Source organism: Aquarana catesbeiana, linkage group LG13 (assembly GCF_042186555.1).
Source record: "Aquarana catesbeiana isolate 2022-GZ linkage group LG13, ASM4218655v1, whole genome shotgun sequence".
Lineage (NCBI taxonomy): Eukaryota > Metazoa > Chordata > Amphibia > Anura > Ranidae > Aquarana > Aquarana catesbeiana.
Genome location: NC_133336.1, coordinates 236,389,033 through 236,413,532, shown reverse-complemented (window position 1 = coordinate 236,413,532; position 24,500 = coordinate 236,389,033). Strand labels below are relative to the sequence as shown.

Below are 24,500 nucleotides of genomic sequence, written 5' to 3'. Positions count from 1 at the left end.
GGTCATAGAGTGGTTTCCTTGCAGTGGCAGAAGGGGTAAGAATGTACTCTAGCAGAAGATGAGGTTGAGGCACGTACCAGACATTATGGTCATGTTTGACACAACCTCTGCCTTCCTGTCAACCTTTGGAGAATGCTGACCCATCAAGGAGGAAGTTTTGGAGATGTAAAAAAACACACCTGGTTTACATTGGCGGGGAAGTTGTGATAAAGCATTGCAATTTATGCAGGCAAAATGTTTAGGGGTATATTGGGCATCTTTCTTTTTGTATGCAGTTTTTTAAACTCTGGTTTATCTTTTAAACAAAAAAAAACAGTCTGGAGAAAAGAAAAGGGAGGTAAAAATACAAAAAGAAAACAGGTAAAACTTACTTTATTTACAACTTTTAAATACAATTAACTTATACTTTACCGATATCACCCCTTCCACCTACACTCAATTTCACATCTTCAGCTACAAGCAAGCAGGGCCTGGAGGTCTACATATGGGAAGGCAGCCATTGTTGTGGGCCTGGAGGTTTATTTACGGGATGTTGACCATTGTATTGGGCCTGGAGGCTTATTACAGGAAGCTGACTATTGTATTGGGCCTGGAGGTGTATTATGGGGAGCTGACCATTGTATTGGGCCTGGAGGCTTATTACAGGATGTTGACCATTGTATTGGGCCTGAAGGTTTATTATGAGATGCTGACCATTGTTGTGGACTCATTACCACTACAGTGGTCAATGGCTGTGGGTAAGTTAAGGTGCCTGTTTGTCATTTCCCCAGCATGTCTACTGTTCTAGTTCAATAGTGGGCCTTAAACTCAGAGATATGGGTTAAGCTTCCAAAATGTCAGCTACCCTATCAATGAAAAGATATATATATATATCCGGTGATACTTCTAGACCATGTTCTTCTACATACAAGGTCAGTTGCCAAAATGGCTTCCTTCGTAATTAGGGAAATAGTAGGCCTCAACCTTATAAATATTAAGACAGCTTACAAAATGGCAGCCCCCATTACGCCTAAGTGATGTCTGAGCTGTACAGGGAAACGATAGACCTCAACGTTATAAACAGCAGGGTACCTTACACAATGGCCGCCTCCTCTCTGTTCCAGTCATGTCTGGGGTGTACAGAGTAAAGGTAGGCAACAACCTTATAAATATTAAGACACACAGAATGGCCACCTCCGCTTTACCCCAGAGATGCCACTGGTGCACAGAGAAAAGATAGGTCACATTCTCATAAATACTGGAACGGCTTACAAAATGGCCAATGTTCCTCAGTGGTGTCACTGGAGAACATGGAACTCATTGGCCACACCCTCTAAAATACAAGATGGCCACCTCCACTGTGCCTCAGTGACATTACTGGCTAGACCATTGCCTAACATATAGGAAGCGGTTGCCACTCCTGCAGCGTATGGCCAGTGTCTGCAAGAGCAGGTGCAGGTGGATGGAGCTCATCCATGCTCCTCTTAAAGAGTCAATTGCAGAGGCCCAGCTGCACACCAATGATGTCAGCATTTCAAAGAAACTTTATTGTTCCAGAAATGCACACCGAAGCACCAACTGGGACCTCCCCACTTTGACACATTTCAACCTGGGGTGGGCTTAATTTTAGAAATGAGACGTTCATCTCTATGATTAAGCTTGTCTATCCAAGGGTGAAATGCATAAAAATAGGAAGGTCCCAGGGGGGCTTCTGTATGCATGTCTGGGACAATAAAATACAATTAAAATTCTGACATCAGCTGGTTCTTTGCAATCCTGGCCTTACATATATTGGTTCAGACTGACAGACAAAATGACAGACCCGACATAGGGATCTCTGTAAGACATCAATGACCAGGGAGAAGAAGATGGCCTTGGGACTTTGGCAGAAGAGAAAGGGTGGGGAGATATGTGGAACACATGAGACCTATTTCCTCTATCCATATGATGATCATACAAAGACAAGATGTACACAAAATGGTGGACACCAACTAGGAGATGAATGAGGCTGGATATCTGGCAAGTATCAGGACACGTTAGGGGTTCTTCTTTTTGTTCTGGCGACCTGAAAAAATAGAAAGACAACAGATCATGAAGAACAGCATGGCTTCCTCTATGTCAACCTTACCTCAGAAATTAAAGGCTAAATCCATCTTTTGCACTCATTGGTACCATGTTAAACCCCGAATATGGATGTAACATGCAACATGGTATATGAAGTGGAGTTAGCCTTTAAATTGTATATTTCTCCCCACCATTTATGATATTATCTGCTAAGGCAACACTAAAGACACCTGTGCGAAACTTGTGTAGGGGCCGACGCTCCCCAACAGTACTCCATGTGTGGCTGGAGTGGCACAGGGCTTGACAGTCCTTGGGTCTAAGCAACTGCACAGTGGGATACTTACGGAGCTCCAGGTTTCTGGTGATTGCCGATGATGCCCGAGCCCTTGGTCCCTGCTGCGTAAAATGGTACCCGAATCGAATAATAGAAGGACAGTTCTCAATCATAGAGGCCATCTCCATCTCGACCGTGTCACCAAGGTTCTGATGCTGCAATAGGGAACAAGAGTCAAAAAATTCAGTTTAGTTCTTGCCCTCTTAAGCATATGCCCATGTGTGTAGCTACAAGAACCTGCTGTCAGTTTGACAGCCAAGGTCCCGACCTGTGTGGGGCAGAGCTACTACTTGTATTTACACCGAAACCCAGGAAATAGGTGTATCTGTACAGTGCTTGTTAAAATGTATACAACCATTGATACATTGTAGACCACTAGGTCTTTCAGAGTAACTAATTGCAATGTATCTATTTTAAGTAACTATAAGCCAAAATGTTTCTTTTTCATTTTGGATAGAGCCAAATGGAGAAGAGCTAAAACCCATCTTTTTTTTTGTTATGTGGCCAATGAGGAGGTTTCTTTTCCCTATTCACACCTACACACAAAGTAAGAGGAAATCCCTTCAAAGTAAGGAATATCCCATCTTAGACAGTCATTACTGAGACAACGTGAAGATTTTTGGTGGGCATGAGTCTTTATACCCCAACTCTGTAACATCCCACGCCAATTGACTTCTAGAGCCCTTAAAGTATAGCTAAAAGCAATTTTTTTTTTTTTAGTTTTGGTTAGAGTGGTGGGGGATTGACCCCCTGCCAGCTTACTTTTGCTGTCTGTGCCCCCATTAGGGAGATTCTCTCCTCTATTTGTCCTGTTTACCATTATCATTGAAAGAAAATTTCCAATTTTGGGTTGTCACCAGAAAAGTAATAGGGGGGGGGGGATCTTCCAATGAGGGACACTAGTTCTGGTGACCTGGAGGGGGGGCCCAAGGAACCACTTCTGGACTGCCGCACGCCGATATACGTCCTAACTTTAAAGAGGGATATCTTTGTTATGGCAGCAGCTAGCTGCCATAACCCCGGTATCCTCTTCTTCGGCGGGCGGTCCGGTTTCCTATAATAGTGGTCTCTGTGGCGGATTTGCCGCAAGATCACTTTTATTGGCGGCAGGAGAGGGCCCCCCCTCCTGCCGCTCTCCGGTGCTTACCAGAGCCGTTGGTAGCAGTGGAGACGATCGGATCCTTCTCCTTCCTGGGTATGGAGACAAGTGAGGGGGAAGATGGCCCCCACCCGTCGCCATACCATTGCAGGGTGGAAGCGACATCAAAACGTCACTTTCGCCCATAGCTCTTAAAGGGCCATTTTTTTTTTCAAATGACAACATTTTTTATTTTTTTATTGCATTTTAGTGTAAATATGAGATCTGAGGTCTTTTTGACCCCCACATCTCATATTTAAGAGGTCCTGTCATGCTTTTTTTCTATTACAAGGGATGTTTACATTTCTTGTAATAGGAATGAAAGTGACACAATTTTTTTTTAAAGAACAGTGCAAAAATAATAAAATAAATAAGAAAACAAAAACATTTTAAACGCGCCCCGTCCCGCCGAGCTCGCGTGCAAATGCGAACGCACATGTGAGTAGCGTCCACATATTAAAACGGTGTTCAAACCACACATGTGAGGTATCGCCGCGATCGGTAGAGCGAGAGCAATAATTCTAGCCCTAGACCTCCTCTGTAACTCAAAACATGCAACCTGTAGAATTTTTTAAACGTCGCCTATGGAGATTTTTAAGGGTAAAAGTTTGTCGCCATTCCACGAGGGGGCGCAATTTTGAAGCGTGACATGTTGGGTATCAATTTACTTGGCGTAACATTATCTCTCACAGTATAAAAAAAAAAAATTGGGCTAACTTTACTGTTGTCTTATTTTTTATTTCAAAAAAGTGTATTTTTTTCAAAAAAGGTGCGCTTGTAAGACCGCTGCGCAAATACGGTGTGACAGAAAGTATTGCAACGACTGCTATTTTATTCTCTAGGGTGTTAGAAAAAAATGTATAATGTTTGGGGGTTCTAAGTAATTTTCTAGCAAAAAAACTTGTTTTTAACTTGTAAACAACAAATCTCAGAAAGAGGCTCGGTCCTTAAGTGGTTAATTTACAAGGATTTCCACTCACTTCCTGTTTGGCTATGGGACAGGAAGTGAAGTGAAATCTCCGTAATGGGGCAGAACCCCCCCCCCTTTACTCTATCCAAAATGAAAAATAAAGTTTTGCCTATAGTTCTACTTTATCCACTTGACCTCTGGAAGAATTACCCCCTTTTTGACCAGGCCATTTTTTTGCAATACAGCACTGCATTACTTTATCTGACAATTGCAACGTTGTACCCAAATAAAATTGATGTCCTTTTTTTTCCCACAAATAGAGCTTTCTTTTGGTGGTATTTGATCACCTCTGCGATTTTTATTTTTTGTGCTATAATAAAAAAAAAAAAGACCGCCAATTTTAAAAAAAAACTAATATTTTTTACTTCCTTCTATAAAACACATTAAAAAAAATAAAAAAAATGAATTTCTTAATAAATATAGGTCAATATGTATTCTGCTACATATTTTTGCTTAAAAAAAAAAAATCCCAATAAGTGTATATTGATTGGTTTGTGCAATAGTTATAGCGTCTACAAACTACGGGATATTTTAATGGCATTTTAATTTATTTATTTGTTTATTTTACTAGTAATGGCAGCGATCAGCGACTTATAGCAGGACTGCGATATTGCGGCAGACAAATCAGACACTATCTGACACTTATTTGATGACCAGTGACACTAATACAGTGATCAGTGCTAAAAATATGCACTGTTACTGTACTAATGACACTGGCTGGGAATTATTTAAATATTAGGAGCGAACAAAGGGTTAACTATGTACCGAGCTGCTGTTTTACTGTAGTGGGGGGAGGTGCTTTTACTAGGGGAGGGCATGGATCCATGCCTCTGCTTTGCAGGAACACAGAATCCATGCCTCCCCCTACTGACAGAACGGCAATCTGCCTTGTTTTACATAGACAGAGCGCCGTTCTGCCTGTGTACCGAATGATCAGTGGGTACCGGTGGACATCAGGTCCCCAGGACCTGCTGTGTAGAGTCACAGCAGGAGCGAGCCGCCGGCGGTGCACACTCACGCCAAATACCCAGAAGCGCAGGATCGCGTATACATACATGGCTGCCATGTAGCAGTTAAAAAACTAAGCGGGTGCCGGCGGACACCAGGTCCGCGGGACCTGTTGTGTATAATCACAGCAGGAGCATACCGCCGGCGGTACGCACTCACGCTAAAGAAGCGCAGGATCACGTATGTATACGTGATCCTGCGCAGCATGTCCGCCATGTAGCAGTAAAACTGCTATAGGGAGGTCAGCAAGCGGTTCATTTTTTTATCTATCATCCATCTTGAATCCCAGAGGACGGCATTTGTAGGAAAACGCGTTGGGCGGAGTCATTGTGTGAAGTCATTATGTACCCGTGGATCGGGTGACACCGCAGCCGGCTTGTTTTTATCACTGCCTGCTGATTTTAACAACTTAAAGGTAAGTGTAATTCTTTCACCAATAAACATGTTCAGACTGTATTACGCTATGAGGCCTCTCCCCGTCTGTATTTCATATTATCCTGCATGGAGAGTTCCACAGAGAGCTGGTTCCTATAGTCTGCTTTTGGAAGTGTTCACTCAGAAGTCTGATGCCGGAGAACCCATCACACCTGGGGGAAGAGTGTGTGCGCTTTTTGATCTCCTGCATTCGAGATCATTTAGCGTCGGTAAGAGGCCAGACTGATTTTACTGTTGTGGGTTAAGTAACACTTTAAGTAAAACAAACACATGCCAAGTGGGCGTAAAAAAAACCATTACCTGGTTATCCACCTTGAGTTCAAGCAATGTAGAGTTGTGCTTCATGGCCTGAATGACGGCCATCATCCCCGCACTGGAGATAAAATTTGACTCGATATTCAGACTCTCCAAAGTCTTGTTTGTCTTTAACATTTCGGCTACAGCCTGCAAACAGAAACAGAAAGTATTTTGCCACAGTTAGAAGACAGGGTGATTGCCCCACCACACTCATCAAACCATGTCTATGGAGCTGGCCATCGTTTATGGAGGTCAGGTACTGGTGTTGGATGAGATGACCTGGCTCAAAATCTACATTCCAATTCATCCCAAAGGTGTTCAGTAGGGTTGAAGTCAGAGCTCTGTGGAGGACTCAAGTTCCTCCACACCAAACCAGTCAAACCATGTCTATGGAGCTGGCCACCATTTACGAGGTCAGGTATTAATGTTGCATGAGAAGACCTGGCTTACATTCAGCGTTCCACTATATTCTACAGGTGTTCAGTTGGGTTGAGGTCAGGGCTCTGTGGAGGACACTCAAGTTCCTCCACACCAAACCATGTCTATAGAGTGAGCCACCATATGTGAGGTCGGGTACTGATGTTGGATGAGAAGACCTGGATCGCGATCAGCATTATAATTTATCCCAAAAGAGTTCAGTAGGGTTGAGGTCAGGGCTCTGAAGAAAACTCAAGTTCCTCCACACCAAACTCATCAAACCATGCCTATGGAGCTTGCCACCATTTATGAGGTCAGGTATTTGTGTTGGATGAGAAGAGCTGTCTTGAAATTTACATTTCAATTCATCCCAAGGGTGTTCAGTATGGTTGAGGTCAAGGATCTGTGGAGGACTCAAGTTCCTCTTTCCTTCTTTGAGCATTTTTCCAGAGTTTTTTCTCACGTGTTGTTATGCCCAAATTTGGTGCCGTTTCAATGCACATTTCTATACAGCTTTTTTGAGTTTTGCCAGATTATTTATTAGCCAATATAGAAAGCTATCATCTGTTGCTAGGTTTTTCAGATCTTTTAGCTTTTCCATCAGCTTTTTTTTTTTTATTATTATTATTCATTTATTTTTATTTTTTTGTTACGGTAAGAGGTTAGAGTTAATGTTAGGTTAGGTTTAGGATTAGGGATTGGAGTTAGGATTAGGGGTTAGGGTTTGGGTTAGGGGTTAATATTTTATTTATTCTCTTATTATTATTCTTTAATTATTTATCTTTTGTTAGGGTTAGGGTGTTACTACTACTACTACTAATAATAATAATCATAAATTAATAAAAAAAATGTAAAATAAACACACACATAAATAAAAATAATCATAAATAAATAATAAATAAATACAATAAATCTATATCTATCTATCTATATATATATAGATATGTATATATATAAGGTTAGGGGTTAATAAATATATATATATATATATATATATATATATATATATATATATATATATATATATATATATATATATATATATATATATAAAATAAATATTAACCCCTAACCTTAACCCCTAACCCTTAAAAAAAGATAATAATAAAATTTAACAAATAAACACCCTAACCCTAGTTACACACAAAATAAATGAATTATTATTATTATTATTATTATTAATATTAATGAATGTACAATATATATGTAAATATGTGCATTGTGTATATTGACAGTGTTACATAAGAACCTGTAATAAATAAATATAATAATAATACAATATTATTATTATTATATTTATTTTTTTATTCTTTTGTTACAGGTTCTTATTTATTGTCTTATTATCTATTTATTATTTCTTTTTTGTTAGGATTAGGGTGTTAATACTTAATGCTACTACTACTACTACTAATAATAATGATGATGATGATAACAATAATAAAAAATGAATAAATAGATGTGAAATAAACACACATATAACAATAATCATAAATAAATAAATACAATAAATGAATATATATATATATATATAGCCCTTAAAAAAAATAATAATAAAAATAATAAAATTTAACAAACACCTTAACCCTAGTTACACTCAAAATAAATGAATTATTATTATTAATAATAAGATTAATGAATGTACAATATATATATATATATGTAAAGTGCTGTGTATATTGACAGTGCTATATAAGAACCTGTAATAAATATAATAATAATAATACATTATTATTATTATTATATTATATTATATTTATTTATTTATTTATTACAGGTTCCTATATAGCGCTGTCAGAAATAAATGAATAATAATAATAATACATTATTCATATTATTATTATTGTTATTATTAATAATCATTTATTTCTGTTGTTCGGGTTTGGGTGTTTGATTATTATTTTATTATTATTATTATTGATATTAATAATAATTTAATATATTTTTTTACGGTTAGGGGTTAATTTTTTATGTATTTAATATTACATATTATTAATTTATTTTATTTGTTTATTTTTGATTTATGATGATTTTTAGTTATGTGTGTATTTATATTACCTTTATTTATTCATATAGTATTACTATTTTTCTTTTTACATTTTTTTAGCAAAAAATCGCACAAAAAGCGCAACGAATTGCGTGCTTCTATTAATTTCTATGGGTATAAAGACGTGCAAATCTGCCCAATTTGAGCTACAAAAAAGGCTCCGGAACTTTTGTGACTTGGAGTGGACATGTGAACCGTCTCCATTGAGAAATATTTAAAAAAATTTTTTTTACCTCCAGCATTTTGGAGCTTCTTCCAGCTGAGGTGGAAAAGGGGCCTTAAGCGTGAATTAAGGAATACAGATCTCTATTTATTTTGTAAGCACATAATAGGGACTTTTAGTGTTTTTTGCCCCCCCCAAAAAATACTAAAAAATAAATAATTGTCTTCCTAATATATTAAATTCTGAAAGCAATAATGATTTATCTGAGCACAGGATTCATGTGTTGCAATAAAGTGCCCTCGCTGTGACTGCCTGGGGTACTATGGCGCTCGAGCGCTCCCCGATCTCCTTTCCTGCACTCAGAAAATCACATCCAGAAGCCGAGAAACCAACAAAACTTCCAATTTTCCCTGTTCTAGTTTTATAATTTGAGCCCCGCTCATCCTTCTTTCCCCTCCAACCCCTCATTAATAAAAAAAGAAAAAAAAAAAGTAGCTTATAAGCTTATAAATAAAATGACATTTCATCTTTTTTTTTTTTTTTTTAGGGTACATTATTTGCTAATTTTCAGACGAAAGGTAATAAAAGTAATGGATTTCAAGTCCTGGGCCTGCAAAATGGCTTTTTAATTTAATTACTTTACATCCAGAGAGGAGAACGTAGTTAATGAACATCCATTACAGACAAGCAATTTACCATCAGATGGATAGAGCATGTAGAGGGGAGGGGGGGGGGGCGGCGTATTGACGTCTCTCGGAAGCGCTGTCTTCTCTTATGCATTTTGTGATCTAGCTGGTGCGCTTTGAGTGCATTAGCTCTGTGTTGCCATCTAGTGGTCGATTGTTAATATAGCAGCTTGAATAAAAATAAATTAAAGCCCAAACTGGATGATAGTTGGTTTGTTTTGCGCACAGAATTTTAACTAGAATTTAAATTAGACATGTGCAATTCGTTTACTTCCGAGTTTGTTTTTTAACTAATTTTGACAAATCCGTTAATTCTGAAGTTTCCGAATTTTTCCATTTACGAAATTTTGGAATTTCAGAATTCAGAATTTTCGAACTTCCGAAAATTCTAAATTTGGAAACTGGAAAATTTGACAATTCGAAATTTGGAAATCTGAAATGAGGAAATCCGAAAATTTTGGAAATTCGTAAAAACTAAATTTCGGAAATTCGAAAATTTGAAAATTCAAAATTCGGAAATCTGAAATGAGGAAATTCGAAAATTTTGGACATTCGAAAATTCAAATTCGGAAGTTCGGAAATTCGAAATTTCAAATATTCGAAAATTCGAAATGAGGAATTTCGAAAATTCGGAAATTTGAAAATCCGATAATAAGAATGAAAATCTGAAAATTTCAAAAGAATGAAAATCCGAAAATTCGAAAACTCGAAAATCTGAAATATCTAACTAATAATAACTATTAAATTTTAGGTATTGGAAATTCCTTTCAAGTTTGGCTGTTTGTGAACATAACAAGTACGAGTTTATCCAAAGTTATGAATTATCTGAAATAACGAATGCCGTATCTAAAAGAATGGAACGTAACGATCTAATAATAATAAACAACAATAATAATAATAATAAAACCTTTTTATTATTTTTATTTATTATTAATTTGTTCCATTCCATTTGTTTAGATGAGGCATTCGTTATTTCGGGTAATTCAGAAGTTCAGATAAATTCATATTCGTTACGTTCACTAACAGCCTAAATTGAAAGGAAATTCCAATACCTAGAATTTAATAATTATTATTAGTAGTTATTATTTTGAATTTTACTGATTTTCTTTCTTTTTTTAGATTTTCAAATCCTCGAATTTTTGAATTTTCGAAGCTCTCAAATTCTGAAAAATCGGAAATTCGGAATTCGAAAATTCAGAAATTCGGAATTTTGAAAATTCGAAATTCGGAAATTCGAAAATTTTGGAAATTCGAAAATTCAAAAATTCGAGTTTTTAGATTTCCGAATTTTAAAAAAAAGCAAAAAAAACAAACAAACACATTTTTTGTCAGTGCACATGTCTAATTTAACCACTTACCAACCGGCCCATAGCCGAATGATGGCTGCAGGGCGGTTGGATAACTCTGGGAGGACGTCATATGACGTCCTCCCGGAATTCCCCTCTCGCGCGCCCCCTGGGGCGCGCACCCGAACACATCCGTGACCGCCGGGTCCAGAGGACCCGGCGCATCACGGATCCCGGTAAATGGCCGCTGATCGCGGCCGTTTACCATGTGATCGCGCCGTCAAATGACGGTGCGATCACATGTAAACAGACCGGCGTCATCTGATGACGCCGGTTCCTCTCCTCCCCTCCTGTGTACCGATCGGTACACAGTGAGCGGGGAGGGGGATGGATGGATGTCTGCAGCGCTGTGGGCTGGATGTGTAGTGCCCACAGCGCTGTACAGAGACATCCAGCCATCCATCCATCCATGCTCAGCCATCCCTCACTACTCTGCAATGCTGTGCAATACTCTGCAATACCCCCACAATACTCTGCAATGCTGTGCAATACTCTGCAATGCCCCCACAATACTCTGCAATGCTGTGCAATACTCTGCAATGCCCCCACAATACTCTGCAATGCTGTGCAATACTCTGCAATGCCCCCACAATACTCTGCAATGCTGTGCAATACTCTGCAATGCCCCCACAATACTCTGCAATGCTGTGCAATACTCTGCAATACCCCCACAATACTCTGCAATGCTGTGCAATACTCTGCAATGCCCCCACAATACTCTGCAATGCTGTGCAATACTCTGCAATGCCCCCACAATACTCTGCAATGCTGTGCAATACTCTGCAATACCCCCACAATACTCTGCAATGCTGTGCAATACTCTGCAATACCCCCACAATACTCTGCAATGCTGTGCAATACTCTGCAATACCCCCACAATACTCTGCAATGCTGTGCAATACTCTGCAATGCCCCCACAATACTCTGCAATGCTGTGCAATACTCTGCAATACCCCCACAATACTCTGCAATGCTGTGCAATACTCTGCAATACCCCCACAATACTCTGCAATGCTGTGCAATACTCTGCAATGCCCCCACAATACTCTGCAATGCTGTGCAATACTCTGCAATGCCCCCACAATACTCTGCAATGCTGTGCAATACTCTGCAATGCTGTGCAATACTCTGCAATACCCCCACAATACTCTGCAATGCTGTGCAATACTCTGCAATACCCCCACAATACTCTCCAATGCTGTGCAATAATCTGCAATGCCCCCACAATACTCTGCAATGCCCCCGCCATACTCTGCCATGCCCCCGCCATACTCTGCCATGCCCCCGCCATACTCTGCCATGCCCCCGCCATACTCTGCCATGCCCCCGCCATACTCCGCAATACCCCGCCATACTCTGCCATACTCCGCCATACCCCGCCATACCCCGCCATACTCCGCCATATCCCACAATACCCCGCCATACTCCGCAATACCCCGCCATACCCTGCCATGCTGAGCCATGCTCAGCTGTACTCGCCCTCTGTATGTGGCCAGGCTGTGGAAGTCTCACACATGTGGTATCGCCGTACTCAGGAGGAGCAGGAGAATCTATTTTGGGGTGTGATTTTTGGAATGTACATGTTATGTGGTAGAAATATTGTATAAATGGACAACTTTGTGTTAAAAAAAAAAAAAGCGTTTTAACCACTTCCCGCCCGCCGGCCGTCATACAATGTCCTTGACTTTGTGCGGGGATATCTGAATGATGGGTGCAGCTACAGGCATCATTCAGATATCAGCTTTTTCAGCCGGCGATTCCCTACACCATAGGAATGATCATAGCGGCTGTTCCACTGCTTGATCGTTCTTACGGGAGGCGAGAGGGGATGTCCCCCCCCTCCCACGCTTCTACCGACTCACCGCTACGATCGAAGCCAGGATCGTTTTTTTTTTTATTTTTTTTATTTCAGGCTTCCCAGCCTAGAGGTGAGATGTGGGGTCTTATTGACCCCATATCTCACTGTAAAGAGGACCTGTCATGCCATATTCCTATTACAAGGATGGTTATATTCCTTGTAATAGGAATAAAAGTGGTCAAAAAATTTTTTTTTGGGGAAAAAAGCATCAAACTAAAATAAATAAAGTAAAATGAACAATAAAAAAAAAAAAATTTTTAAAGCGCCCCTGTCCCTGTGTGCTCGCATGCAGAAGCGAACGCATACGTAAGTCCCGCCCACATATGAAAACGGTGTTCAAACCACACATGTGAGGTATCGCTGCGATCGGTAGAGCGAGAGCAATAATTTTGGCCCTAGACCTCCTCTGTAACTCAAAACATGTAACCAGTAAAAAATTTTAAAGCGTCGCCTATGGGGATTTTTGAGTAGCAAAGTTTGGCGCCATTCCACAAGCGCGTGCAATTTTGAAAGGTGACATGTTGGGTATCTATTTACTCGGCGTAACTTAATCTTTTACATTATGCAAAAACATTAGGCTAACTTTACTGTTTTGGTTTTTGTAAAGCACAAAACAGTTTTTTTTCCAAAAAAAACGCGTTTAAAAAATTGCTGCGCAAATACCGTGCGAGATAAAAAGTTGCAATGACCCCCATTGTATTCTCTATGGTCTTTGCTAAAAAAACATATATAATGTTTTGGGGTTCTAAGTAATTTTCTAGCTAATAAATGATGATTTTTACATGTAGGAGAGAAATGTCAGAATTGGCCTGGGTGCTCTAGAACGCCTGAAGGTGCTCCCCTGCATGTTGGGCCTCTGTATGTGGCCACGCTGTGTAAAAGTCTCACACATGTGGTATCGCCATACTCGGGAGTAATAGCAAAATGTGTTTTGGGGTGTAATTTGTGGTATGCATATGCGGTGTGTGAGAAATAACCTGCTAATATGACAATTTTGTGGGAAAAAAAAAAGTAAAAAAAAAACCTTGATTTTGCAAAGAATTGTGGGAAAAAATGACAACTTCAAAAAACTCACCATGCATCTTTCTAAATACCTTGGAATGTCTTCTTTCCAAAAAGGGGTCATTTGGGGGGGTATTTGTACTTTTCTGGCATGTTAGGGTCTCAAGAAATTAGATAGGCCGTCAGTACTTCAGGTGTGATCAATTTTCAGATATTCGCACCATAGCTTTTGGACTCTATAACTTTCACAAAGACCAAATAATATCCACCGATTTGGGTTAATTTTACCAAAGATATGTAGCGGTATAAATTTTGGCCAAAATATATGAAGAAAAATTACTAATTTGCAAAATATTATAACAGAAATAAAGAAAAATGTATTTTTTTACAGATTTTTCGGTCTTTTTTCTTTTACGGCGCAAAAAATAAAGAACCCAGCGGTGATTAAATACCACCAAAAGAAAGCTCCATTTGTGTGAAAAAAAGGACAAAAATTTCATATAGATACAGTGTTGCATGACTGAGTAATTGTCATTCAAAATGTGAGAGCACCAAAAGCTGAAAATTGGTCTGGTTAGGAAGGGGGTTTAAGTGCCCAGTGGTCAAGTGGTTAAATTGCCAATTTTCATCCTGTTTTGCATCTCAGAGCTGCTGGTCTCCTGCCTCCTTTTTTCAGCCACTTCCTATCCACATGCAGCGTCGGCTGCACAGCATTTGCTCTTGACTGGCTTTGTGTGAGTGATAACAGTGGACTATACAATGCATGTGGGCACTGCCCACTCGTAGTCTCCATCAGAGACACATGTGAGAGGGTGACAACTCGGGAGCACATTTTGGAAGACAGTTGTCACCCTATAACAGGAAGTGCCTAAATACATTTTTTATGGCAGGATCACCAAGTATTTCTTTATGCTTTTCCTAAAAAAAAAAATTAAAAAATAAAGGTTGAAAATTTCAAAGACTTAGCCTGGAACTTACGTAGGCCACGGGGTCATTACTACGGGTGGCCACTAAACTCAGCTTCTTGATGTGAGTATTGCTTTTCATCGAGTCGCAGATTTCCTTCAGCGTTGGGATGGGAATGTCCTGCAAGAGACGGCGACAATAGATTTACAGTGATTGGTTCTGCCTGAAAAAAAGTCCACCTCCCCACTACCCCAATGATGTCACGACTTCCTTTCACACCAGCAAGCCTCATTTCTGGGGGACACAGGATTCAGTTATTCTCACTACCACCTAACTTCCAGAAGGTGGCAGTATAACCCACATGTCATAGAAGACTATTCTATGAATTCCATATTTCTCCTGGAGGTGGCAGTATATTCCACATGTCATAGACTATTCTACAATCCTGTGTCCCTCTACGGATGGTAAAAAATACCGTAAAATCTTTTTGTAGTCCATTGAGGGACATAGGATTATAGAAAAGTCTATGACATGTGACATATATTGCCCCCTTCAGAAGAAATGTGGAATTCGTAGAATAGTCTATGACAGTAATGGCGAACCTTGGCACCCCAGATGTTTTGGAACTACATTTCCCATAATGCTCTTGCACTGTGCAGTGTAAGTGAGCATCATGGGAAATGTAGTTCTAAAACATCTGGGGTGCCAAGGTTCGCCATCACTGGTCTATGACATCTGGGATATACTGCCACCTTCAAGAGAAGTATGTAATTCATAGAATAGTCTATGACGTGAGGGTTATACTGCCACCTTCAGGAGAAATGTGGAATTCATAGAACAATTGATGACATGTAGGTTATACTGCCGCCTTCAGGAGGAATATGGAATTCTTAAAACAGTCTATGATATGTGGGTTATACTGCCACGTTCAGGAGAAATATATAATTCATAGAACAATTGATGACATGTAGGTTATACTGCCGCCTTCAGGAGGAATATGGAATTCTTAGAACAGTCTATGATATGTGGGTTATACTGCTGCCTTCAAGAGAAATATGTAATGCATAGAATAGTCAATGACATGAGGGTTATACTGCCACCCTCAGGAGAAATATGGAATTCATAGAACAATCGATGACATGTAGGTTATACTGCCGCCTTCGGGAGGAATACAAAATTCATAGAACAGTCTATGGTATGAGGGTTATACTGCCACCTTCAGGAGAAACATGGAATTGATAGAAAAGTCTATGACGTGGGTTATACTGCCACCTTCAATAGAAATATGAAATTCATAGAATAGTCTATGACATGTAGGTTGTACTGCCGCCTTCAGGAGAAATATGGAATTCATAGAATAGTCTATGACATGTGGGGTTTACTGCCGCCTGTAGGAGGTATGGTGGCAGAATCATCCAATTGTCTCAGAATAGCAGATCCATGTGTCCCTGCATGAACAATGAATGACAATGGAGTGTCCCATGCTTACCTTTATGTTATTCAGATTGACTTCCTCTAAGTCTGAGGCATTGCTTTTGATCTTCTGCAGTGTTTCCTCCACATTGGTTGGGTTGGGTGGCTCATCAGGGACGGGTTTGTATTGGTCTGGCTTTACCACACCTGTAGGAGAAAAGAACTGGATATCTATGCCATGGCATGGAGGAGGTTATGTGGTCATGTAGGCAACTTCATCAAAGGTTGCCTAGGTTTGTGTACTCATCCTTCAGCTTGTCTATTTGGTCATTCAGCTCAACAATTTACAGTAACCTAGGGTAACCTTGGGTGACGCTATACCTGTTTTCATATACAGTGAGCTGTGAGGTCTTGTAGGTCATCCTGGACCTTCCACTGTAAGAACCAACCAGGGAAGGCCAACCTTCTCACCATTGCCACTGGTTAAGTTGTTGACTAGTTTATCCAGCTCCATAAGCCACAAAGGGCCACAGCATGGGTCAGCCAATCAAAACACACAGATAACAAATGCTCGATTGGGCAGTACCAAAGGATCCAATGAGGGTAGTTGGGTGGAGCCATCTGAGCATCAGGCAGCGATAACCACCACACCCTACTGCTTTCAGTTAGCACCGTCAGGGTGTATACTATACACACAACACACATCAGTACGGTGCATGCTGTGAAACCAGGTACTCTTGAACCAATAACATACATTTTCAAGCCCAAGTCTGTGCAATCACAGCAACAACCGGGCAACAGAAGCACTGAATAGATTGATGTTGAAAAGGGAGGGGCTTTGTACGTACTGTTGATTCCCTCCGTGTTGGTGATGATTCCAGAAGTAATGGCGTCGTAGTATTGCTTATTACTCATCAATGTGTACATCCCCAAGATGGCTGTAAGAGACATAAAAAAAACAAAACAAGTCAGTTAAGAATGGGAGCTAGAGAAGCCGTACTGTGCAGATACACTATATAGACCCCTGACTATCAGACCTGGATGGTCTTGGAATATGTTGGTCATCCCATTCAAGACCTTGGCCATTAATATGGAGTCCCCCCTCCCCCCACAATGGCCATTAATATGAAGTTGCATCCCCATGACCATTCGCCAGGAGTTGCCCCTTCCCCTTCACATGGTCATCCATATGAAGTTGCCCCTCCATTGCCATTATTATGGAGTTGCCTCCCCATGGCCACTAATATGGAGTTGGTTCCCCATAGTCAATAGTGTGGAGTTGGTTCCCCATAGCCATTAATATGGAGTTGGTCCCTTATGGCCATTGATATGGAGTTTGTCCCCTATGCCCATTGATATGGAGTTGGTCCCCCCATAGCCATTAAGATGGAGTTGGGCCCCCATGGTCATTAATATGGAGTTGGAGCTCCATGGCCATTAATATGGAGTTGGACCTCCATGGTCAATAGTGTGGAGTTGGTTCCCCATAGCCATTAATATGGAGTTGGTCCCCTATGGCCATTGATATGGAGTTGGTCCCCCATGGCCATTAAGATGGAGTTTGGCCCCCCATGGTCATTAATATAGAGTTGGCCCTCCATGGCCAATAATATGGAGTTGGTCCCCCATGGTCATTAATATAGAGTTGGCCCTCTATGGTCATTAATGTGGAGTTGGCCCCCCATAGCCATTAATATAGAGTTGGTCTTCTATGGTCATTAATGTGGAGTTGGCCCCCCATAGCCATTAATATAGAGTTGGTCTTCTATGGCCATTAATATGGAGTTGGTGCCCCACGGCCATTAAGATGGAGTTGGTCCCCCATGGCCATTAAGATGGAGTTGGCCCTCCATGGCCATTAATATAGAGTTGGTCCTCCACAGCCATTAATAGGCTGCTGGTCCCCCATACCCATTAATATGGAGTTGGTCCTCCAGGACTATTAATATGGAGTTGGTCCTCCATGGCCATTGATATAGAATTGGTCCTCAATGGCCATTGATATTGAGATGATACCCCATGGCCTTTAACATTGAGCCACCCCCCCCTCCTCATGGCCATTAACATTGAGTTTCCCCCCTATAGCCATTCATATTGAGTTGCTCCCTCTCCCTATGGCCATTCATATGGAGGTGAAGCCCCCCCCAATGGCCATTATTATTGAGTTGCCCCCTCCCCCATGTTCTCCCATGTAGGCAGATGTAGTTGGAGAAGTGCTGAAAAATAAAGTCTGAGACTGAAGACATGTTACTTGAGAATGTGTGTAAAGGCAGGCATCCCAATACTTTTGGTAATATAGCGTATATTCATGGATTACACCATACACACTGCAGTGATCATGTCTGTCCACTAGGGGTCACAATGCTTGCATAATAAAATCCTGTCTCCTGTATAGGAAGGGGGGGGGGGGGGGGGGGGGTAAGGGGATCTCTGACACTCTCTGATTCCAAATATAACAGCGTCTTACAGATCTGCTGTGTGGGAATTGGACAGACTTGGGTGGGAATAAGGTGTGAGGACATGAGGTCTGTACTGTACTGCAGAGCCCCCCGGGTGCCGATCGCTCTGCTCCAATATAGGCGCCTCACTGGCAATTAAAATGGGAGAATACAAAAATAAAATGCTAACAAAATAAGAAGGAGCTAACTAACCACTTCCTGACCAGGCCTTTTTACTTAGAAACCCCAAACTTTACATATATATTTTTTTAGCAGAGATCCTAGAGAATAAAATGGTGGTCGTTGCAATTTTTTTATGTCACGCGGTTTTTGCGCAGTGGTTTTTCAAACATGTTTTTTTTTTTTTTTTTTTTTATACACTTTAATGAATTAAAAAAAAAACCCCATAATATATACCCCAATTTTCTTGTAAAAGATGAAAGGTGATGTTACACTGAGTAAATAGATACCTAACATGTCACGCTTTAAAATTGCGTGCACTCACGGAATGGCGCCAAATTAGGGTAACTTTAAAATCTCCATAGGCAAAACCTTAAAAATTTCTACAGATTACCTGTATGGAGTGACAGAGGGGGGTTTAGTGCTAGAATTATTGCTCTCGCTCTGACGTTCGTGGCGATACCTCACATGTGACCTACGTATGCGTTCACCACTCTGTGGGAGCATGCAGGGACAGGGGAGCTTTAAAAAAAAAAAAAACAATTTCATGACATTTTTTTTTCCTTTTTTACACTGTCCCTTTAAAAAAAAAGTATCATTTTTCTTGCTATCGCAAGAAATGTAAACATCCCTTGCGATAACAATACAGCATGACAGGTCTCTTTATGGAGAGATCTGGGGGTCTAAAAGACCCCAAATCTCTCCTCTAACCTCAAAAGCAAAAGATCAAAAAATATATATTTTTTTTATCTTTTGTTTTAAGAAAAAAAAAAAAAAAACATGTTGACACGGCCCAAGAACCGAAGGTGACACATGTGACCTACGTATGCGTTCACCACTGTGTGGGAGCATGCGGGGACGGGGGAGCTTACAAAAAAAAAAAATTATTACATATATCTTTTTTTTTTTTTTTTACAATGTCCCTTTTTTAAAAAAAAAATTATAATTTTTATTGCTATCGCAAGAAATGTAAACATCCCTTGCGATAACAATACAGCATGACAGGTCCTCTTTATGGAGAGATCTGGGGGGCTAAAATACCCCAAATTTCTCCTCTAACCTTAAAAGCAAAAGAGCAAAAAATATATATTTTTTTTATCTTTTGTTTTAAGAAAAAAAAAACAAAAAACGTGTTGACACGGCCCAAGAACCAAAGGTGACACATGTGACCTACGTATGCGTTCACCGCTGTGTGGGAGCATGTGGGGACGGGGGAGCTTAAAAAAAAAAAAATTATTACATATATATTTATTTATTTTTTATTTATTTATTTATTTTTTTTACAATGTCCCTTTTTAAAAGAAAAAAAATTATCATTTTTATTGCTATCGCAAGAAATGTAAACATCCCTTGCGATAACAATACAGTATGGCAGGTCCTCTTTATGGACCCCAAATCTCTCCTCTAACCTTAAAAGCAAAAGATTAAAAAAAAATATTTTTTTTTTGATCTTTTGTTTTATGAAGAAAAAAAACCAAAAAACGGAGCTGACGTATGATGAAGTCAGATGAAGGGCAGGCTCAGAGTCCAGTTTGGCTCATCCTCTCCTTCCGCATGCGGTCAAGCACTTTAGAAATGTAAGCAGCACTGCTGGGAACTTGGAGCAGCCGTTTCTCCAGGGAAGTTTTTTTTTTTTTTCCTTTTTTAATTAGTACTGTGAATAAAGCTTCATATTTACAACATTAAGGGCTTCTTGCACCTTTTTTTTTCATTTTGGATAGAGTGGGGAAGGATTAGAACCCCTGCCTGTTTTTTTTACTGCTGTCCAAGAGATTTCTCCTCACTTCCTGTCCTGGTGACAACATTTTACCAGACAAAAAGTGAGCAATAAATCCTGATGGGCATGTTAAATAATTTGGGCATTATTCCGCGGTGAATCGTTTTTTTAAACAACCTCAATATCAGGCACTTGTACCCCCTTCTTGCCCAGGCCATTTTTCAGCTTTCAGCGCTGTCCCACTTTGAATGACAAATGCGCGGTCGTGCTACACTTTACCCAAACACATTTTTTATCATTTTCTTCACACAAATAGAGCTTTCTTTTGGTGGTATTTAACCACTGCTGGTTTTTTTTTTTTTTACAAAAAAAGAGCGAAAATTTTGAAAAAAAAAAAAGTTTTTCTTAGTTTCTGTCAGTAAATTTTGTAAAAAAGTAATTTTTCCCCTTCACTGATGTGTGCTGATGAGGCGGCACTGATGGGCACTGATTAGGTGGCATTGATAGGCGGCACTGATAGGTGGCACTGGTGGGCACTGATAGGTGGCATTGGTGGGCACTGATAGGTGGCATTGGTGGGCACTGATAGGCGGCACTAGTGGGCACTGATAGGTGGCGCGGATAGGCGACGCTGATGGGCATTGATGGACAGCAGTGATGGGCAATGATGGACAGCACTGACTGGCATCACTAATGGGCACTGATTGGTGGCACTGGTGGGCACTGATTGCTGGCACTTCTGGTGCTATATTGTAATCAGGGTACTGATGATCAGTGCCCTGATTACATGTGTAGATGTCCCCCTGTGCGGGGATGCCGCTGATCGCCTCTTTTCAGAGATCGGGGTTGTGCCGTGTCCTAGGGTGCACGAGAGCGGGCCGTCCTGGGACGAAGTCACATGATGTTGTCCCAGAACGAGAGCCGCACCGCCCCTCCATCATTGGACGGTGGGTGGGCGATAAGTTGTTAAAGGGAAGTTAAAAGTCATCTGAGAGATGATAGGTTGCCTCTTCACTGTCTTCTTTAACCCTGAAAAGCCCACACCACTGCGCCACAACTGTGGCATTGCGGTGCAACCATGGCGTTGCAGCGTAACTCCATCCAATTGAATAGGTCACATTGCATGGCAGAAAAGCCAGGGCAAAGTAATCTAGAGCCCAGGGCGAAGATGCCAAATCCCCCCCCCCCCCCCGCCAAGATGTATGTGCATTATGCGTCAGCAAAAATCCCCCCCCCCCCGCCCCAAAGCAAATCAAGCACTAAATTGCATGCTTAACCCCATAGCATAAATCCACCCCCCTGCTGAAATTACCCGCTCTCAGCACAAATCTCCCCCTGCATCCCGAATCCTCTCATTACACATATGCTCCAAGCAAGCACAACCCCCACCCCCTCCTAAAAAATGCCCCCCTTCCTAGCACAAATCCTCTACCTCCCAAATTTCCCCTCCTAGAACATATCCCCCCTCCAAAATTTCCCCTCCTAGCACATATCCCCCCCCTCCCAAATTTCCCTTCCTAGAACATATCCCCCCCTCCCAAATTTCCCCTCCTAGCACATATCCCCCCTCCCAAATTTCCCCTCCTAGAACATATCCCACCTCCAAAATTTCCCCTCCTAGCACATATCCCCCCCTCCCAAATTTCCCCTCTAGCACATATCCCCCCTCCCAAATTTCCCCTCCTAGAACATATCCCCCTCCCAAATTTCCCCTCCTAGCACATATCCCCCTCCCTCCCAAATTTCTCCTCCTAGCACATATCCCCCCCTCCCAAATTTCCCCTCCTAGAACATATCCCCCCTCCCAAATTTCCCCTCCTAGCACATATCCCCCCTCCCAAATTTTCCCTCCTAGAACATATCCCCCTCCCTCCCAAATTTCCCCTCCTAGCACATATCCCCCTCCCTCCCAAATTTCCCCTCCTAGCACATATCCCCCTCCCTCCCAAATTTCCCCTCCTAGCACATACCCCCCCTCCCAAATTTCCCCTCTTAGGACATATCCCCCCTCCAAAATTTCCCCTCCTAGCACATATCCCCCTCCCTCCCAAATTTCCCCTCCTAGCACATATCCCCCTCCCTCCCAAATTTCCCCTCTTAGAACATATCCCCCCTCCAAAATTTCCCCTCCTAGCACATATCCCCCCCCCCTCCCAAATTTCCCCTCCTAGAACATATCCCCCCCTCCCAAATTTACCCCCCTAGCACATATCCCCCCCTCCCAAATTTCCCCTCCTAGAACATATCCCCCTCCCTCCCAAATTTCCCCTCCTAGCACATATCCCCCTCCCTCCCAAATTTCCCCTCCTAGCATATACCCCCCCCCTCCCAAACATCCCTATAGCACAAATCCCACTCCCAAAAAAAATGTCCCCTCCTAGCACAACTCCCCTCCACCCTGTATATATTATCTTTTGTAGCACAAATCCCCCGCCCCCATCAAAATTTTTCTTCCCCCATCCTGCCTCTCAACACAACCGCCCCCCCTCAAATCACCACTCCTAGTGCACCTCCCCAAATTACCCCTCCTAGAACAATTCTTACCTTCTGCCGCCCCCCAAATTCCCCCTCCCAACACAAATTCCCTCCCCCTCCAGTCTCCTTGTGGTGCCCTTGCATCTCACATGATACAACAGTGCCCAGGGCAGCCGCCCCTCCTGCCCACCCCTTGTCCCGGCCCTGCGTGGCAGTACTGCCCCTCAAAAGTATCATGGAGTACCGCCTGGTCCACCAGCTTAAGTTGGGTGATGGGGGGGGGGGGCGGGAGTTGGGGCGGTAAAACTGCACGTATTTTTGCTTGAATGAGGCTGAGGCACCACATCCCATCTGTACTTGAATTACATCCCAACTGTCCCTGATTTCGAGGGACTGTCCTTCATTCAGAACAAAGTCCCTCTGTCCCGCTTTCCTTCTCATTTGTCCCTCATTTTGGTCTGATCTATATAGTTGTAAATAAAATGCACTTTTGAATTTAGCATGGCTGTGCCTGGCTCCGCCCGCACTGTTGCGTCATCCACGTCTGAGAGAAATCCTATGTCCTGTTTGGCACTGTGGCGGAGCACGCCGGCCCTCCCTCCTCCCATCTCTGTAGTTTAAGCAGCACTTCCTCCAGAAGGTCTGCACCTGTGCACAGACCTGAGACTTGGAGAAACATTGTAACAGACTTTTTACAGCACCTGACCGCCGGGTGCAATGCTCTGCAGTCCTCATTGCAAACATGAATAAAATGCACATTGATGGTAAGACCATTGTTGATGCATTTACTACTTTTTGCAGGGGGTGGAGTGATCCTTTAAATGGTCATTTCCAAGCCGGCTTGTAGCTCTCTAGCCAGGTGTCAGAGACCCTTCTCTGTCTGTGTGCCTCATGGTGACATCAGCTTGTTGACTGCAGAGATCTGATATCCTTCCACTCCGTGCGGGGTCAAGTCTCTGGGAGACGGACATACCTCCTCCACTAAGTCACATCAGACCTTCCAAAACAGATCAGCTCGCGGCTTCGATCGCACTGAGTCACCGCCGCTGCTGCCTCACACTCTTAAAGGAGATGTCGGCCCAAACTGAATGGCGTTCAGCGTGCTGTGTGCACTGTACCCATAAATAATTGTCCTTTCTCTCTTTTTTTTTTTTTTCATCCTTTGTTCCATTTCAGCCCTGCTGATCTCCTGCAGCCTATTCGAACCCACTCCAGTGATGGCTGCATGGCGTTTCTCAGGGCGGGTTTCCTGATGGTGACAACAGTGGACCATGCCCGAGTAATGTGTGTTGAAACAGCCACTTGTAGTCTCTATTGGAAGTCCATGTGATGGGGTGACAACTTAAGGAGCACAATTGAGAGATAGAAATAGAACGTTGTCACCCCCATAACAAGAAGTGCATGGACAAGGACCTCCATGACAGGATCACCAGGGATTACTTTAACTGCTTGCCGACCGCAATACATACAGTATATATACATTGCAGTACGCAAGTGGTTTACCGGGGTTATGGCTGAAGCTATTAACCATAACCCCGGTTTTGTTTCACTTCAGCCGGCAGCTGCCTTTCTCATGAAACTATTCCAAGCAGCTCATGAGCCACTGGAATGGTTTCCGAAGAGGTGAAAG

General features: G+C 41.7%; 1 protein-coding gene across 3 annotated transcripts in view; it reads right to left on the bottom strand.

The window, feature by feature from the left end:
• Positions 1-355: 355 nt before the first annotated feature.
• The window catches only part of TMOD4 (tropomodulin 4), a 50,300-nt gene continuing 26,155 nt past the window's right edge, over positions 356-24,500 (bottom strand). For 2 of the 3 annotated variants that reach the window (XM_073609560.1, XM_073609559.1), the window contains 6 exons: positions 16,909-16,998; positions 16,137-16,267; positions 14,720-14,827; positions 6,229-6,372; positions 2,388-2,532; positions 356-2,044 (listed from right to left, as the gene is read on the bottom strand). In XM_073609560.1, the coding sequence (XP_073465661.1) occupies positions 2,016-2,044; positions 2,388-2,532; positions 6,229-6,372; positions 14,720-14,827; positions 16,137-16,267; positions 16,909-16,998 (647 nt within the window). In that variant the 3' untranslated portion in view covers positions 356-2,015. The remainder of the gene's footprint in view (positions 2,045-2,387; positions 2,533-6,228; positions 6,373-14,719; positions 14,828-16,136; positions 16,268-16,908; positions 16,999-24,500) is intronic. The other variant, XR_012237079.1, reaches the window with a different exon arrangement.